We start from the raw sequence: 18,988 nt of genomic DNA, 5'->3' as shown, positions 1-18,988 counted from the left end.
TTTTTTCTTTTCCGAGTATGCAAAAGTGCGTGTTGTGAATACATGTGAAAACACTATATTCAAATTTATCACAGATGATTGCCAGACCATGAGATTTTTTTTTCTGCGGAAATCCAGTGTTACTGTATGTTCAGCCCTAAGAAGTAACCATTTTAACATTCTTGAGAACACACTTATTCTACAAAAACGAGAAACCATGTTAAAAAATGTCTCTGTTGTTTCCAGTAGCCTCATAACCCCACCCGTTACAAAGGTGAAGTTGAAAACATTTTGTTAAAAAGATTTTATTGGTAAGCATTAAGGGGAAAAGGCTTTTGTATAGTTTCCTGAAAGGGGTGGATTCTGGAATCCACTGCCACTTCAATATACAGGTGCTGGTCATATAATTAGAATATCATCAAAAAGTTGATTTATTTCACTAATTCCATTCAAAAAGTGAAACTTGTATATTATATTCATTCATTACACACAGACTGATATATTTCAAATGTTTATTTCTTTTAATTTTGATGATTATAACTGACAACTAAGGAAAATCCCAAATTCAGTATCTCAGAAAATTAGAATATTGTGAAAAGGTTCAATATTGAAGACATCTGGTGCCACACTCTAATCAGCTAATTAACTCAAAACACCTGCAAAGGCCTTTAAATGGTCTCTCAGTCTAGTTCTGTAGGCTACACAATCATGGGGAAGACTGCTGACTTGACAGTTGTCCAAAAGATGACCATTGACACCTTGCACAAGGAGGGCAAGACACAAAAGGTCATTGCAAAAGAGGCTGGCTGTTCACAGAGCTCTGTGTCCAAGCACATTAATAGAGAGGCGAAGGGAAGGAAAAGATGTGGTAGAAAAAAGTGTACAAGCAATAGGGATAACCACACCCTGGAGAAGATTGTGAAACAAAACCCATTCAAAAATGTGGGGGAGATTCACAAAGAGTGGACTGCAGCTGGAGTCAGTGCTTCAAGAACCACTACGCACAGATGTATGCAAGACATGGGTTTCAGCTGTTGCATTCCTTGTGTCAAGCCACTCTTGAACAACAGACAGCGTCAGAAGCGTCTCGCCTGGGCTAAAGACAAAAAGGACTGGACTGCTGCTGAGTGGTCCAAAGTTATGTTCTCTGATGAAAGTAAATTTTGCATTTCCTTTGGAAATCAGGGTCTCAGAGTCTGGAGGAAGAGAGGAGAGGCACACAATCCACATTGCTTGAGGTCCAGTGTAAAGTTTCCACAGTCAGTGATGGTTTGGGGTGCCATGTCATCTGCTGGTGTTGGTCCACTGTGTTTTCTGAGGTCCAAGGTCAACGCAGCCGTATACCAGGAAGTTTTAGAGCACTTCATGCTTCCTGCTGCTGACCAACTTTATGGAGATACAGATTTCATTTTCCAACAGGACTTGGCACCTGCACACAGTGCCAAAGCTACCAGTACCTGGTTTAAGGACCATGGTATCCCTGTTCTTAATTGGCCAGCAAACTCGCCTGACCTTAACCCCATAGAAAATCTATAGGGTATTGTGAAGAGGAAGATGCGATATGCCAGACCCAACAATGCAGAAGAGCTGAAGGCCACTATCAGAGCAACCTGGGCTCTTATAACACCTGAGCAGTGCCACAGACTGATCGACTCCATGCCACGCCGCATTGCTGCAGTAATTCAGGCAAAAGGAGCCCCAACTAAGTATTGAGTGCTGTACATGCTCATACTTTTCCTGTTCATACTTTTCAGATGGCCAAGATTTCTGAAAATACTTTCGTTGTATTGGACTTAAGTAATATTCTAATTTTCTAAGATACTGAATTTGGGATTTTCCTTAGTTGTCAGTTATAATCATCAAAATTAAAAGAAATAAACATTTGAAATATATCAGTCTGTGTGTAATGAATGAATATAGTATACAAGTTTCACTTTTTGAGTGGAATTAGTGAAATAAATCAACTTTTTGATGGTATTCTAATTATATGACCAGCACCTGTATATCTTTTAAGTTATTAACCAACATTTATCTTTCTGTTAAATTATTTGAATTACTTCTTCAACGTATGTTAAAGCATTTCTTTTCCTTTTCAAACACTAGAAAATAATTTTGAATATTGTCTGTACCTCACACTGAGAGAAAAGAACATGTTATCAGTATGTTTTGGGAAAGTTTCCTGCTCAGAGCAGAGCTCAGATCAACTTCAACCTTGAAGAAGCTGTGAAACGTGTATCTGTGTATGTGTTCTGTGCAGGTCCTTTGTACTAGTGGACAACTGGCACTCTGCTTGAGACCAGCAGATGCCATGTCATGACCCCAAAAGGACATCCAGTACCTAAATCCAGAGTCCCTCGTTAGCATTGTGACGAATGGAGATATGCTTCTGACTATCTGTCCATGTGTGGAAGATTGCCAAATTTGTCTGTTTTTCTTAGCCAATCAGAATCATTCAACCTGAAGTAATGACGTAGTTAGTTGATTCTGTTAGAGTATAATTGTTGTGGAAATGTGAATGTACGCAGAGCGGCCTACGAACTCCTTGTGAGACTTGAAGCTGGATTCTGCTGATGAAACTGCAAACTATTCTTCAGTAAAATTTTCTTCAATTTATTTATTTTTTTTTTTAAACTCTGACTCCGGGTCTTTATTCAACATATCTGGTCTTTAACTGTAAAATTCCCCTACACTCCAAACAGGTGCTTGGGAATCAGACTCTTTTTTTTTTTTTTAAGGCCATTGATAAGCCAGTCATCTACTGGCTCACCAGCAGCTCTTCCTTCATGTTTTAACCTGCTGGACAGACTACAACTCTTCCTTCCCACCTAAATTTCCCACCGTGTTTGTTTATCTGCGCCAGAGGGGAAATAGTCCCTCAACAGATTTCTGTCACCTGATGGAGTTCGGGTTCCTTGACCTATGTAGCAACTGTCAATTAGCAATTGTCAATTAACAAAATGTAACAATTGTATATTGCTTATTTGCTTGGCCGAATGACAATATATTTTGGCTAAATTTTATATTTTGCCGACTTTCAAAAGGATAGGTCTAAATATACATTCTGTGGCTCCAGCAGGAAGTTCTACCTAAGATGGCAATTGTTTTCAGACTACTTGCTTTCCTACCCTCTCAGATGTGTAACAGTCTCTAGATGCAGTTAATAACCTGAATCCAGAGTTCCTGTTTCCCTGTTTTTCTTCACTGACACGACCATTAATCTGTTTTGTCCTGTGTCTATGTTCTCTGTACTCCCTCTAAGAGGCAGTATAACAGTTCATCCTGGGGTGTGAATAAGCTCTGAAGAAAGTTCTTGGCATCAAAAAGTAAATGGTCAGGTTCATTCAAACGATTTCAGATTAATTTTGTTGAAGATGTGTCCAGGGTTTAAATGGTGAAAGATTGAGTATGCATATCTTTTCTTTCTTTTTAGATTGCAATGAAGCAGTTCATTTAATTTGGGTATTTTTCTTTATTTTTCCACTCATAATCGATTGAGATTTATTTGTATTTTCATGTTTATGTCAGTGTTGTAGTCAAGACCAGCTAATTCGAGTCTGAGTCAAGACCGAGACCAGAGAGGGTCGAGTCCGAGTCAAGACCGAGACCAGAGAGGGTCGAATCCAAGACAAGTTCAAGTTCACATAAGGTTGGGTCTGAGACAAGACCTAAAGAAATCTAAAGACCTAAAAGAATATGTAAATGTTTGGTGGAAACAATAAAATTGGCACCATACTCATCAAATATACCATGGCATGTACACTGTATTTTATTTACTTAGAGTGATATTGGTTTAAAAAATATTATCAGTTAAGGGTAAAAAGGCCACATAGTAGGTGGTGTAAAGGTAATTTGTTAGAAAAGATTTCTATTTTGAATAAATGCTGTTACATTTTTAAATCAAAGATTTTAAAACAATCGACTAAAAAAAAGGATCACAGCATGTTATAAAAAAATATTAAGCAGCACAACTGTTTCCACTTTCCAACTTTGAAAATTAATCAGCATATTAGAATGATTTCTGAAGGATCACGTGACACTGAAGACTGGAGTAATGATGCTGAAAATTCAGCTTTGCATCAGAAATAAATTATATTTTAAAGTATATTTAAATAGAAAACCATTATTTTAAATTGTAATATTTTTAAAATATATAATGCTGTTTTTGATTAGATAAATGCAGGCTTGATGAGCATAAGAGACTTATTTCATAATGTCACATAAGCTAATAATTATCAAAAATGGTAATATAATAAAGTCCTTTCACGTCACCATTTCGCCAGCCTACACTTCACATAATAGGCCTGTAGGTGGCACTTTGGCTTCATTAACTATGATAGTTTCATCAAATAGTAAACGGTGTATCAACACTAAATTAATTGAACACTACTTACCATTAATGCGACTTTTGGCTTTGTAGTCAGTTAACATCCATTTGTTGATGCAATCTGATTTATAAAAAGAGACAAACCGCAGAAATCGCTCGTCTGTCCATGTTATTTCCACTTCACGTTGTCCAATGAAATTTGAACTTGTGCCAGATCACGATTGGTTGGGGTGTTATACATGACAAACCGGCATTGGTGAATTATGTAATATTTTAAAATATATAAGAAATAGATTTTTAATTAAATCGACACGCTAGTTTTGATTATTGATTGGGGAAAAAAAGTTTTAAAAAATTGTTTGGTTTATTTTTTTCTGGAAAATCAGTCAGTCGCACACGCACGCAACCCATATTAACGCGTTTATTTCAACGCCTCACACCACTGACGGATATGTAAAAATAATAGGACTTTTCCGACTTTTGAGCGATTTGTTACTATTGTAGGCCTACACATTGTCATGTAAATTATAATTCAAATGCATTTTGTTTTATTGACCACAATATTATCATTGCTCTTTGCCCCCAAACATTAACATACAGTGATAGTCATGAAATATTTTGAATGGGACTCGAGTGGTCTCGGGAATGAGTCCGAGTCAATTCCGAGTCAATATGACAAGACCAAGACCGTTACAATATGGTACTACAACACTGGTTTATGTTCCCATGTGTTTTTACACTATTATCATACTATTATCAAACATTACACTACTGAGATATTTACCAAAGTGAAGATGACTCTATGCAAAAATCTGTACATTTTATAGTAATGAACTTTAGTTGACAAACCACCAAACACTAGTTTCCTTTTCCTCTTTAACTTTAAAGGGCCCCAAACCCCACACCTCTTCGAGGTGGAGTCACTGCGCTCCTCCTGTTCATCTGACAATTTTTTCTTTGTTACGCTCAGACGCTCAGACGTTTCTGGCTTTCAGTCACTGTTACTTAATTTCCTCTTCAATAATGTTAGGTTTGAAGTATGCTCATGTTACTCTCTTGTTTCTTATCACCCCTTCTGTAAGTGGTAAGTAAATATTTCATATGATTCTAACCTTTTTGTTATACTTTTTTTTAAGACTAATTTGAAGACTGACTAATTGATACACTCTTACATAAAAAGGTCAGCAGAGAAACTAAAGTTTATGTACAGAAATGTTTTGTGGCAAAAGTGTTCTCATAAGACATGTTAAATGTTGAATTTTATTTTAGCAGACTAAAACAGTTCTTTTAGTTTGTGTAACTTGGCATGAGTTTTGCAATACATGTGATTTATCTATAAAAATGTTACTAACTTGTAGCCACTTCACCTCAGCACATGGAGGTATTGTTTATATCCACAGAGTAAGAAATTCATCCATTGACATTTCCTGTGTATCGGCAAACAAGGAGGAAAACCTATTTGCCTTTTCACTGAAACGCAGGTTGCTGCAGTCCAGAGAAGTAATGTATCTTTCAAAAGGAAACACACCATATATCAATAAATCTGAGGACAAGGATCGCATCACTGTACGTGATGAGTTGTTCAACCACACAGCTCATCTGACAATCTCAAACCTGCAAGGTCAGGACACAGACGTGTACCAATGTGAATTCCACTATGGTCATCTTCCATATGATAAGAATATCCCTGGCAAGATCGAGTTCTTCATCTATGTCGAAGACTTCTGTAGGTGACATTTATTTATATTGCTTCAAATATGAGTTTACATGAAACAGTCTAGATCCATGTCTATGGTAATGTCCCCTCCAAACAATGTTAAAATATGTTAATTTTGCACTTAATCTACCATCACCTTAACAAACCAAATTTATACAGATGCACTTCAGTTTCAACTGTAAATATTTAACTAATTTTTTAAATGATTTAGTGTGGCATGTTATTTTGGGATACAAATGTAGGATAATCAATTAATAGTTTGTTGTTGACTGGCCAACCCTGAAATACGCATTTAGTATACCTATAACAGGAACAGATTGATTATGTTATTTTTCAGTGCATTAGCTTGTAGTAGTATCCAAATCTTTTAGTCAACATCCTTGAAACTGTAGTGAAACATTTTGTAGAAGTCAAAGCCATCAAATCTACAAGGTTTATACATTAGATTACTTGCAATTTACTTGTACCCCAGTTGTTGCCACAGGCAAGAGTGCTGTTGTACTAAATATTAGCACAGCTGTAGACACAAAGCATAGAAACTGCCAATACTCTTATAGTGTGGTCTGAAAGTGAAAATATACCAAATGTATCAGCATCAGCACTCTTGCACACTGCTTCACAAATCAAATTAGAGGACCATAACAAACTGTTGTGTAATGTTCTTTTTTATTTGCAGTTGATGGTCACAGAACCCCAGAAGAATGAAACTTAAAATAAAATAAACTTAGGCTGAAACGTACATAGTTTATTTATTGAAAAAGAGATTAATTTTTGTGCATAATTCTTTCGGCTTCTACCTTCGCTAGTGTTTTATTATTAGGGGTTCAAGTGCGTACAGTAGCACTGAAACCCTATTGTAATTGTTACATTTTCCAAGGATCAGCATTCTCCCCTAAAAGTGATCGGGCAGACCAAACCGTAAGTTGTAGAGACTTGAAACTTTGAGGGCAGGTAGTACTCAAACCGCCTACAACGTCACCAAGGCTCACTCCGATTGGCCTGATGGGGGCGCTACAGCAGTCAAAAGTATGAAATGTCTCATAACTCCTGAACTGTTATGCCTAGTCTCAAGTGTCTTATATCGTTGGAATCCAAGGCGGACAAGATGCAAACCTACTTTTGCGAACTAGTCCTAAGTTTTTGACCCGATCGGAACCAAACCAGTGCAGAAATGTTCTCTGGAGTCTGAATATCAATAATTATAAAAGATTAAAAAAAAATTCACGGTCGCTAAGGGGCGCCAAATCAAATGATGAGGCGGAGCCACTTTTACTAAAATGGCTTTAACTCAAGAACAAAATTAGTTATTTGCACCAAACTCTGTACACTTATGTAGGGCCTCAATCTTTGGTCACAATAAAATAATCGCGTCGATTGGACACTAGGTGGCACTATAACGTGAAAAAAACATGAAAACTGCTGTAACTATGCAACCGTTAGTCCAATCGACTTGAAATTTGGCATGCAGTGTCTTGATCCAAGGGGGCATGACAGTCTATGAGGACACTAGCATATCTCAAAAAACATGGCTGCCATCGGCCAATGAATTTTGAGCACCTATTAGACAAGGTTAACGGAGGCCGATCATAAAAAAACTCAGTGGGCATGTTCGACTCATGGTCCTAGAGGTCTGAAAGAATTTTAGCGCTAATGAGTTTTACGTTTCTGTAATAATGTGGTGTTTCACAGATCCACACAATATGCATATCATTTGATAGATCTCCTCATTCTGAACAACTTTGCCTCAAGAACCAATGCTGTCCATCAAATCGTTCATTAATTATTCACGAATATCTAAAAAACCTACTTTTGCGAACCAGTCTTAGGTTTTTCGCCCGATTGGAACAAAACCAGTGCAGGACAATTCTCTGGACTCTCTAGATCAATAATTATCAAAAAAAGTTTAACTTTCCCCTTTGGGTTGCTATAACAGGATCATTTAGAAAATGGGCGTGGCAAAATATACTCAAAAGCCTATAAATTCTAAACAGAAACTCAGAACTTCACGAAATTAAGTGAGCACATGCAGCATATGACTCTAAAGAAGCATGCCAACTTTTATGAAGATCGGACCATAGGTGGCGCTATAACTGTTAAAAAGCTTTAAAAAACATATATTTTTAATGGTTTTAGCTGAAAATGTAAATAACTTTGGGTGTGGTCAACTTATTTTCACGGGAGTTATGTCCTTAGACTCCTGAAACCTTGCCGAGTCCAATGATACCAGACTTGCCAGTTTCCGGCTTATGGTTTGTGCAACATTGTGATAAATCACATTAAAAGTGCTTAAAACACTTTTGCGAATATCTTCAAAACCGTTAGTCCGATCGAGACAAAACCAGTGTAGGAAACATGGCATCTAAGTTGGTTAACTAAATGTCACTGCCCAAAAGTCAAAATTTTGATAGGAAGTGGCAAAAAAATCCAATCAAATGGGCCTTTTTTTATGCTCTCATATACATGTTTCTATAACTCCAAAACGAAATGAGATATTTTCACCAAAATTAACACGCATATGTATGGGCACACTCTGAGGACACCCCAAAAAAGTGGTGGAGATCAGACAATAGGTAGTGCTATAACTGTCAAAAAACCTTTAAAACCATGTTTTTTCTTACTAAATTGCCTGTATTGGCTGTAAATGGTCTTTTCCATCTATGATCTAAGTGCTTACATGCTTGCTAAATAAAATATAATACCTTTTTATGTGCTAAAGGCCTTACATGCTTAAACCCCGATAAATGCTGCTTGCAGCTTTAATTATTATTATTATTATTATTATTATTATTATTATTTTTAATGACAAATGGCTACAACAATTGTATTATAAAGAGTACTAAATAATACCATATTCAGCTATTTCTTATTGCTATTTCTTATGTGTGTGTGTGTTGGCCAATTACAAAATCAGCAGTGTATCTTAAATAAAATGTGATTTTTTTTTTTTTTTATCATGTATTGTATTTACATGTATTGTATAATGTATTGTATTTACAGGTGAGTAAATACAATACATTATATACACTAGTACGGCATGTCTCTTTATTGTGATTGTATTTGTTGTGACTGTGTTGCAGCTCGTGAGCCTTGTAATTGTTCAAGTTACCTGCCATTGCTGTATGTGATCTCTGGAGCTGCATGTCTGCTGGGTGTTCTGGTTTTCACTATCGCTATAGCTTACTGTGTAAGTATTTTAAGTATAGTTTCAAGTTTAATTTTGAATTCAGTATATAGAGGAGAATAGGGTAAGCTGTGTCACCTTTTATTCAGTTTGTTCTTTAGGCAAAAAGACATGAAATAGAAATAAAACTAAAACTCCTAATTATAGTCAAGATGTCTTGCTATTCACTGAAATGAGAAGAAAATTGCATATACTAATAGGTCAGTGGACTTTTTTCTCCTCAAAAAAGTGGTCTCTATATTATGGATCATTGGAGAGTAAGTTAATGATAATAATAATAATAATAATAATAACAAAAATTATAGTATGAGAAAACAATTTATTAATGCATAATCTCATTTGAAAGTTTCATTGGAACTTTATTTTACAATACAATCTGTTTTATTGTTATAATATTGGTTCAACAAAATCAAAAATCAAATGTAAAAAAAAAATTGTAAAAAAAATTGTTGACAGTGATTTGCCATCAATTTAAAGGTGGTGTCATTTCTGAGAATATGGTTTACTCCTCACAATATGTGCACTGTTTCAGTTAAACCCACACTTTTACCGATTTCCTCTCACATGCAGTGTAAATGGCCCAACCGTAGAAAGCCACAGCCTGTAGTTCCTGTTTATGAGGAGATGACTGGGGTGCGGCCCACCAAAGGAAAAGCCACAAGCCGTCAGACTGATATTGCAAAACTGGAGGAGTCAAACAGCTCTGTGGCCACCTTGTTCAGCAACGAAAACCATTATGTAAATTGATGTGTCAAAATGTAGTGAATAAGAAGTCACTCTGCAGGAGTGTTGATGTTCATGATGATGCTCCAGCTGAACCACAAGACTTTACTGAATCATCAGCTTTGTTTGTTAGCATAAAATTAGTCTTTTCATCTTTCATCTATACCTCTGTTAAAGGTACTTTAAGACATGTAATTTTATCGCTACAAAAACAGAACGTCAGCTTGCATCCTTTTTATACAGGCATTAATTTCTTTTTTGTCTAATAGTACAAAATTGATATATTATGATAAAAGACAAAATATGTTTTTTTCAATTTTATGTTTATTTTGATCATAGGTGTAGTCATATAACATATTTCAGTTTACATATAGTGCTCAATGCAATCGTAAAGTGTCTTTTCAATATAAAGGCAAGAACAATTGCCTGATGTGTTTTAAATGTAAATTGTACTCCACATTTGTTAAGTTGTATTAAATTGTATTAAAATGGCAGCTATAAAAAAAGCCAGTGTTGAGTAGCAAACAGGTATTTGAAGCTGCTGGTGTCTTGAGAAGCTCTCCATGCAGGTTGGCAGTTGTGTGTAAAGATGCATTTCAGCCACCACTAACCAAACGTCACAAAGAGAAACATTTACAGTGGGTTTAGAAATACATAAAGACTCATTTTTAAATAGTTTTATTCACTGACGAATGCCATATTACAATGAATGGTCTAAATGGATGGCTTTCTGGATGGTTGGTGAATGGCCACCACGTTCCAACAAGACTGCGATGTCAGCAGGGAGCTGGCGGGTGTTGATTTGGGCTGGAATACTGGGAAGTGAGATGGAAGGTCCCTTTAGGGTCTCTGAGGTTGTCAAAATGACTTCATCAAGATATGTGGAGTTCATAACCATTTTTCATGGCCATTTTCTGCTATGGTATAAAAAGAAGGATAGTGCCTTCTGAAATACTATGCACTATCCCATGCTGCAAAAAAACACCACAGCAATAAAACTGTTTGAAAATGTATACTGACTGCAAATGTTTCTCTTTGTGAGGTTTGGTTAGTGGTGGCTAAAATGTGATTTTACACATAACCGCCAACCTGCATAGAGAGGTTCTCAAGACACCAGCAACTTCAAACACCTGTTTGCTGCTCAACACTGGCTTTTTTATAGCTGCCCTTTTAATACAATTAACTTGTTTGACAGAAACTTTCCTTAATAAGCCTTTATCTGACCGAATTCTGTTGTGCTCTAAATCACTCACAAATCTTATACTTCAAAAATCTGCATTTAGTTTTCACACAATGTTAGCCTTTTGCACAACATTGCACCATTTCATGCTTTTCATCTCCAGAAAGATCTTTCTTCCTCTCCACATTGCATGAGAACTGTGACTTGCTTAATAATGTGGAACAACCTCTAAGTAGGGTTTCCATTTACCTAAGTAGACCTGGCAAATTATTTTGTCTGAGATTGATACCAGTTATCTAAAAAGACATGGATAAACAAACAAACAAACAAACAAACACTTTCTTAGAAAAACTAAAATCTGAATGTTTATTGTACTGAAATCCTACTGATGTCACTTGCATAATAATTTGGAACACAGTGTGTATATGTATATATATATATATATATAAAATATAAATAATACATAATATTTGTAGGTGTTATTTAACAGCAATATCAGACCTTTTTTCTGATACATATTCAACCAGGAACCATTTCCAAGAACACATCCTTCTTTAAATTAAGATAAAGTATTCTGTATTTCTAGTTTACCACTGTCTGCAAGAAAATTTGATTTCACAAAATACACTATTGCAGAACCTGTTTATTGAAAGGTTGGAAAAAGATGCAAACTTACAAGAAAAAAAAAAAAAAATCAGTTGATAAATTATTTCTGAAGAATGATGTGAAAGTCTTAAAACATTAAAGCATGCAAATAAAGTCTAGAACAGGTATCTCCAACCCTGCTCCTGGAGGGCTACCGTCCTGCAGATTTCAGTTCCAACCCTGCTCCAACACACCTGTCTGTAATTATCAAGCAACCCTGAACACCTTGATTAGCTGGTTCAGGTGTGTTTGATTCGGGTTGGAGCTAAAGATGGAGTGTTTCCACAGTTTCACATTACACAGGAAGGCGACAAGGCTTCCGGTCTTATCTGCCACTTGGTTGGTTTTGGTTCAAAAACCGTGGACCATAGACCACTAAGAGTTTATTTGACAGTTTGAGACAAAAGTGAGAGCATAGTGTTGCATTTGTTTGCTTTAAATATGAATGCTATATGTTTTATTCACACGGCAACAAATAAATATTCTCTCTCATGTACATATTTACAGTTTGCTTGTATTATGTTTAAAGAAAAACATTCTAATTTTCCATCTCAAATAGTCTCAAGATTCTATATGACAATAATTAAATATAACAGCTACAGTTGCAAGAAAAAGTATGTGAACCACTTGCAGAATCTGTGAAAATGTGCAAAATTTTAACAAAATAAGAGAGATCATACAAAATGCATGTTATTTTTTATTTAGTACTGTCCTGAGTAAGATATTTTACATAAAAGATGTTTACATATAATCCATAAGAAAAAAAATAGCTGAATTTATTAAAATGACCCAGTTCAAAAGTTTGTGAACCATTGATTCTTAATACTGTGTGTGGTTACCTGGATGATCTACGACTGTTTTTTTGTTGTGTGATGTTTGTTCATGAGTCCCTTGTTTATTCTGAGCAGTTAAACTGAGCTCTGTTCTTCAGAAAAAATCTCCAGGTCCTAAAAATTATTCAGTTTTCCACCATCTTTTGCATATTTGAACCCTTTACAACAGTGACTGAATGATTTTGAGATCCATCTTTTCACATGGAGGACAACTGAGGGACTCAAACACAACTATTAAAAAAGGTTCAAACATTCACTGATGCTTCAGAAGGAAACACGATGCATTAAGAGTCGGGGGGTGAAAACTTTTGAACAGGATGAAGAGGTCCAAATTTTTCTTATTTCGCTTGAATATTATTATTATTTTTTTCATTTAGTACTGCCCTTCGGAAGCAACAGAAAATACTTGCATGTTTCCCGGAAGACAAATTAAATACAATTTACCTTGATCTTCAAATTCCAAATGTTTTCACCCCCCATCTATTAATGCATCATGTTTTTTTCTGGAGCATCAGTGAATGTTTGAACCTTTCTTAAAAGTTGTGTTTGAGTCCCTCAGTTGTCCTCAGTGTGAAAAGACGAATCTCAAAATCATTCAGTCACTGGTTCAAATATGCAAAAAATGCTGGAAAACTGAAGAATCTGCAGGACCTGGAGATTTTTTCTGAAGAACAGAGCTCAGTTTAACTGAGGACAAACAAGGGACTCAACCATCAAAAATCAAAAAAACTACTGTTACCTGGATGATCTACGACTGTTTTTTTGTTGGTTAAGAATCATGGTTAAGAATCAGTGGTTCACATACTTATGAATGGGGTTATTTTAATAAATTCAGCTATTTTTTTTGTCTTGTGGATTATATGTAAACAACTTTTATGTAAAATATCTTACTCAGGACAGTACTAAATAAAAAATAACATGCATTTTGTATTCTCCCTTATTTTGTTAAAATTATTAACATTTTTCACAGATTCTGCAAGTGGTTCACATACTTTTTCTTGCAACTGTATGTTGCTTTATCCTTTCCTTTTTAAAAACAAAATATTCTTGTTCCTATTGGTTCCTCTGCAAATGGGAGATAGCTAGGGCATACAGGAAGTGAGTGAAGTAAGTTTTAGTGTCTGCTCATCGAGATCTGAGGAGGGCTCTGTACATGGCAAAGCCAAGCACAGCAAAAACCGTGGCACCAACACTTGCTCGGAGCCAAAAAGTAGAGCTCTTCAGGTCAGCATGTGTAATATGTCTGAAAGACAAAACAGGAATAAAGACAAGAAGATTCAATTAATGTTTAGTAGCTTGCACTTATAACTTTTACAACTATACTAATTATAGTTATGTGGCTACAACTTAAGATAAATACAAATAAAACATTTAGTAACATTCTATATGGGAAGATCGAGCTAAAACTAAAACAAAATGATGCCTGAAAAGTGACAAACCGAAGAATTCAAATGAAAAGGAGGATATATGCAGGAAAGGAAAAAAGGCTCAACACTAAAATGTTACAAAACTCCATTGAAGATAAAAGATGAAGAAAGATAACCATTTCAGTGTCAAGAAATGCCAATGTCAGATGGAGAACAAAGAAACTTTAAGAAGAGGAAATAAGAGAGGAAAAGGGTAATAGCTGGATCACTGTTGCAACCTAAAACTTGTGTGAGAATGAAAAACTGAACTGCTGCATGTCACAAGTTGCAAGTCAGATGAGGATGACAAGATATTGAATTTAAGAAGCATGTAGAATGTGCAGGAAAGTGCTTAAATCACTCAATCAACCCCAAATCCACTCCATGTCTCTTTGGCCATGACAGTCTCAAGACCAGCCTTAACCTGTTTTCATCATATGTGGTATATGCGAAGGGTATATCCCTCCTGTTTGCACATGACATGGTTAATTTTAATATAATCATTATGTCTAATTACACACGCACACAAATGCCAATATTATATTAATACTGCTGATCCTCAAATTAACATGTGTGTATGTATGCAGGAATATATGTTTGCATAAAGCATGAGGAGGTGGGCTTTCCCAGCATGAGAATCCCCAGATTGTTGGTTCCAAAAAACCAAGAATCTGTGCAGATACATTCAGTTTATTTTCCATATACCTAAATATCTTAGGGAGTTTTTTCCTTGTCATTTCGCTTGTTCATTGGGGGGATTTATGAGGCACTATTCTTTATAAAGCTCCTTTGAAACTATATTTTGTGAAAAGTGCTACACAAATAAACTGGACTGAATTGAAATAGTATCCAAAAACGCTTGGTGACCCATCCAAAAATCTACAGCCCAATTCTGAAATAAGGTGAGAGTCCACAAAACGTCATAACTGAAGCAGCTCCATTGCATTTTCAAACAGTCTGTATAGTATTATGACTATATGGTGTATATATAGTCAAAAGTTTATCAGGCCAAAACAAAAAAGCTGAAATGAAAGAAAATGAATGTGAAATCAGGATGAAAAAAAAAAAGTGGATGAATAAAGATAAATTTAGAAGAGATATATAAAAATAGAGGAACAGCAATGAAGCAAGATAAAACCATCCTGAGAACCTGCTAAAGACGACAGTGTAGAGTTTGGTCCGAACCGTCTGGACAAGCTCAGAGTTGAGGAAGTTCTGACACAGACAGAAGGTGCACCTGTTACAGGTACACATGCAGCGCAGACGCGCATGGCTGCCAACACACAGAAAAAAGACACAAGCACATGACAGAAATGAGCCATTTCTAAGAAACAGGATATAGTGTACTTTCGAGTTAATAGATAAAGGAAAGACTTGAAGTGAAAAAGTGAAATGATTAAATGCACACTGTCAATTTATATGTTCCCTCAAGTTTTTTGAAACCACTAACGAGTGTAACATTCTCTGTTGTTTTCTTTCCACACAGAAGATGCAGTGTCTCTTATTGTCTTACACAATGAAGGAAAAAATAAGGAAAAATGTTTATTATATCACATGCTTGGGACTTCACTAACTGACTCATAAGATGCTCTGCAGCCAGACAGCTTGAAGAAGGGGTTTCTGTTTTTAGCGAAATAATATATTCTGAGTAAATCACCTAACCATGTGCTAGTTTCATCGTTATCTGCATATAAAAAAACCCGGAGAGATAAACAAGAGTGGTAAATTAACAGAGATTTTAACAAAGAGATAACATAGCGAGAGACAGAGAGAGATAGAGAGAGAGAGACATTTGTCTTAACCCATAAAAAGTCAATACCATACAGGAAAAAAAAAAAAAAAAAAAAAAAAAACAGAAAATAAATTTATTTCTATTTTCCATCTTCTTAGGCCACAAATAATATGATTTCATGATTTGACTTACAGTATCTCACAGAAGTGAGTACACCCCTCACATTTTTGTAAATATTTTATTATATCTTTTCATGTGACAACACTGAAGAAGTGAGTGTACAGCTTGTATAACAGTTTAAATTTGCTGTCCCCTCAAAATAACTCAACACACAGCCATTAATGTCTAAACCGCTGGCCACAAAAGTGAGTACACCCCTAAGTGAAAATGTCCAAATTGGGCCCAATTAGCCATTTTCTCTACCCGGTGTCATGTGACTCGTTAGTGTTACAAGGTCTCAGGTGTGAATGGGGAGCAGGTGTGTTAAATTTGGTGTTATCGCTCTCACTCTCTCATATTGGTCACTGGAAGTTCAACATGGTACCTCATGGCAAAGAACTCTCTGAGGATCTGAAAAAAAGAATTGTTGCTCTACATAAAGATGGCGTAGGCTATAAGAAGATTGCCAAGACCCTGAAACTGAGCTGCAGCACGGTGGCCAAGACCAAACAGCGGTTTAACAGGACAGGTTCCACTCAGAACAGGCCTCGCCATAGTCAGCCAAAGAAGTTGAATACACATGCTCAGCGTCATATCCAGAGGTTGTGTTTGGGAAATAGACATATAAGTGCTGCCAGCATTGCTGCAGATGTTGAAGGGGTGGGGGGGTCAGCCTGTCAGTGCTCAGACCATATGCCACACACGGCATCAAATTGGTCTGCATGGCTGTCGTCCCAGAAGGAAGCCTCTTCTAAAGATGATGCACAAGAAAGCCCGCAAACAGTTTGCTGAAGACAAGCAGACTAAGGACATGGATTACTGGAACCATGTCCTGTGGTCTGATGAAACCAAGATAAACTTATTTGGTTCAGATGGTGTCAAGCGTGTGTGGCGGCAACCAGGTGAGAAGTACAAAGATAAGCGTGTCTTGCCTACAGTCAAGCATGGTGGTGGGAGTGTCACGGTCTGGGGCTGCATGGGTGCATTTCACTGGGGAGCTACAGTTCATTGAGGGAACCATGAATGCCAACATGTATCTTGACATACTGAAGCAGAGCATGATCCCCTCCCTTCGGAGACTGGGCCGCAGGGCAGTATTCCAACACGATAACGACCCCAAACAGCTGAGGGTAAAGGTGATGGACTGGCCAAACATGTCTCCAGACCTAAACCCTATTGAGCATCTGTGGGGCATCCTCAAACGGAAGGTGGAGGAGCGCAAGGTCTCTAACATCCACCAGCTCCGTGATGTCGTCATGGAGGAGTGGAAGAGGACTCCAGTGGCAACCTGTAAAGCTCTGGTGAACTCCATGCCCAAGAGGGTTAAGGCAGTACTGGAAAATAATGGTGGCCACACAAAATATTGACACTTTGGGCCCAATTTGGACATTTTCACTTAGGGGTGTACTCACTTTTGTGGCCAGCAGTTTAGACATTAATGGCTGTGTGTTGAGTTATTTTGAGAGGACAGCAAATTTACACTGTTATACAAGCTGTACACTCACTACTTTACATTATAGTGTCATTTCTTCAGTGTTGTCACATGAAAAGATATAATAAAATATTTACAAAAATGTGAAGGGTGTACTGACTTCTGTGAGATACTGTATTTTTGATTTTAATGTTTGTATCCCTCACTTTGTAAATTCATTGAAAAAAGAATGCTTGTTTGGCAATGCGTTTTACAACATTTTAGCAAACGTTTTATAACTTAAACTAAACATTCTTTGTAAAATTCTGTTGGACAATAAGTATAATTCCTATTTATGAATATATAAACCTACTGTATCATATTTAATACACAAATTTCTAGGGCCTATAAATTAATCAATATGACCAATATGACCAAACTTGTAGTACACAATCTACTTCATGCCCTCTGATTGATAATTTATACTTTTTTTTAATCAAGTAATGTATTTTTTCTTGAGAAATCTTTAATGATTTTTATAAAGAAAATGTAAGATAAACATTTACAGGACTGAAACAACTTGTGTTTACTTGGTTATTCATACACCATTTTTTAATGTTAAAAATTAAAACTTCTTTTTACAATTTTTCATGTTAATGTAAATGTCAAATATGACACAATAGGCTTTTGGGAAACATTTATTTGTCCATCTCTCCTATCCCTAGAAATTTGCATATTAAATATGATACAGTTGGCTTTATTCATAAATAGGCATTATACTTATTATTCAACATAATTTTTACAAAGAATGTTTAGTTTAACTTATGAGAGAATAAATATTTTAAATGTTTGGCAAAAATGTTGTAACATGCATTGCCAAAAAAGCATTCTGTTTTCAATGAATTTATACCCCCAAAATGGCGACGTATCCTGGGGGATACAAAAAATTACAGGCAGATAATGAAAAATTAAAAAATTAAATTCATAAAATTTCAACACTAACGTATTTCCCACTACAGGTGGTCGTGTTGTTTTTAAATGCTGCCAGTGAGCTAAACAAAAGAATGTATGTTCATAAAAACACCCTTTCAACATGAAACCAAGAAATGAGACCTACACTTACCCTGACTCTCCCCACAGCCTCTCAAATGTTTGTATACCCCAGGATGCGTCACCCATTTTAGGGTTAAAACACCCCCCAAAAAAAGTACGGATAAGCAGAGGCAAACTCCACTGTCCTTCAAATGTGTTAAAATACCCTCTAAATATCTGAATTGTGGATAATGAAACAACACTTACGGGTACACAGCCATGGTGGTGAGTTTGATGAAGATGTCTTTGCTTGGAGCCGCGGCTGTGTTACAGGTATAGGACTGAGGCGGAGGCATCTTGTGCTTGCGGCAGAATTCCAGTGGAGTCATACAGTATTGCTGTTTTGTTTCTGGCAGGTCTGACTTTGCAGCAATCAACATACATGGAGTCTTACTGTCCATGAAGTATTGCTGGCAAATGAGGTAAAATGTGCATTTAGAACACATATCAGATAACATGCAGAATATAGCATGTATAATAGTAAATTACAGTCATAAAGGAACAAATTATTATTAAACAGACAGCACAGTATTGGCTGTGCCCTTTATTTAGAGGAAAAAAATTGACATCAATGTTTAAAAGAACAACACTGAACAGTGTCAGTAT

The 18,988-nt window shown here is 36.2% G+C and overlaps 2 protein-coding genes across 4 annotated transcripts in view; one reads left to right on the top strand and one right to left on the bottom strand.

Moving 5' to 3' along the window:
• The first annotated feature begins 5,160 nt into the window (after positions 1-5,160).
• Positions 5,161-12,245, top strand: cd7al (cd7 antigen-like). Its single transcript, XM_051898157.1, has 4 exons — positions 5,161-5,387; positions 5,676-6,029; positions 9,098-9,204; positions 9,772-12,245. The coding sequence occupies exons 1-4, from the start codon at positions 5,327-5,329 to the stop codon at positions 9,946-9,948; spliced, it is 699 nt and encodes a 232-aa protein (XP_051754117.1). The 5' UTR covers positions 5,161-5,326; the 3' UTR covers positions 9,949-12,245.
• rhot1b (ras homolog family member T1) overlaps positions 9,949-18,988 on the bottom strand; it is a 24,562-nt gene continuing 15,522 nt past the window's right edge. For 2 of the 3 annotated variants that reach the window (XM_051898150.1, XM_051898148.1), the window contains exons 18-20: positions 18,590-18,792; positions 15,139-15,261; positions 9,949-13,825 (exon numbers count right to left, since the gene is read on the bottom strand). In XM_051898150.1, the coding sequence (XP_051754110.1) occupies positions 13,708-13,825; positions 15,139-15,261; positions 18,590-18,792 (444 nt within the window). In that variant the 3' untranslated portion in view covers positions 9,949-13,707. The remainder of the gene's footprint in view (positions 13,826-15,138; positions 15,262-18,589; positions 18,793-18,988) is intronic. The other variant, XM_051898151.1, reaches the window with a different exon arrangement.

This window comes from Ctenopharyngodon idella, chromosome 6 (assembly GCF_019924925.1).
Source record: "Ctenopharyngodon idella isolate HZGC_01 chromosome 6, HZGC01, whole genome shotgun sequence".
NCBI classification, from domain to species: domain Eukaryota; kingdom Metazoa; phylum Chordata; class Actinopteri; order Cypriniformes; family Xenocyprididae; genus Ctenopharyngodon; species Ctenopharyngodon idella.
Note: the sequence above shows the minus strand (reverse complement) of the source record. Positions and strands in the feature narration are given on the sequence as shown.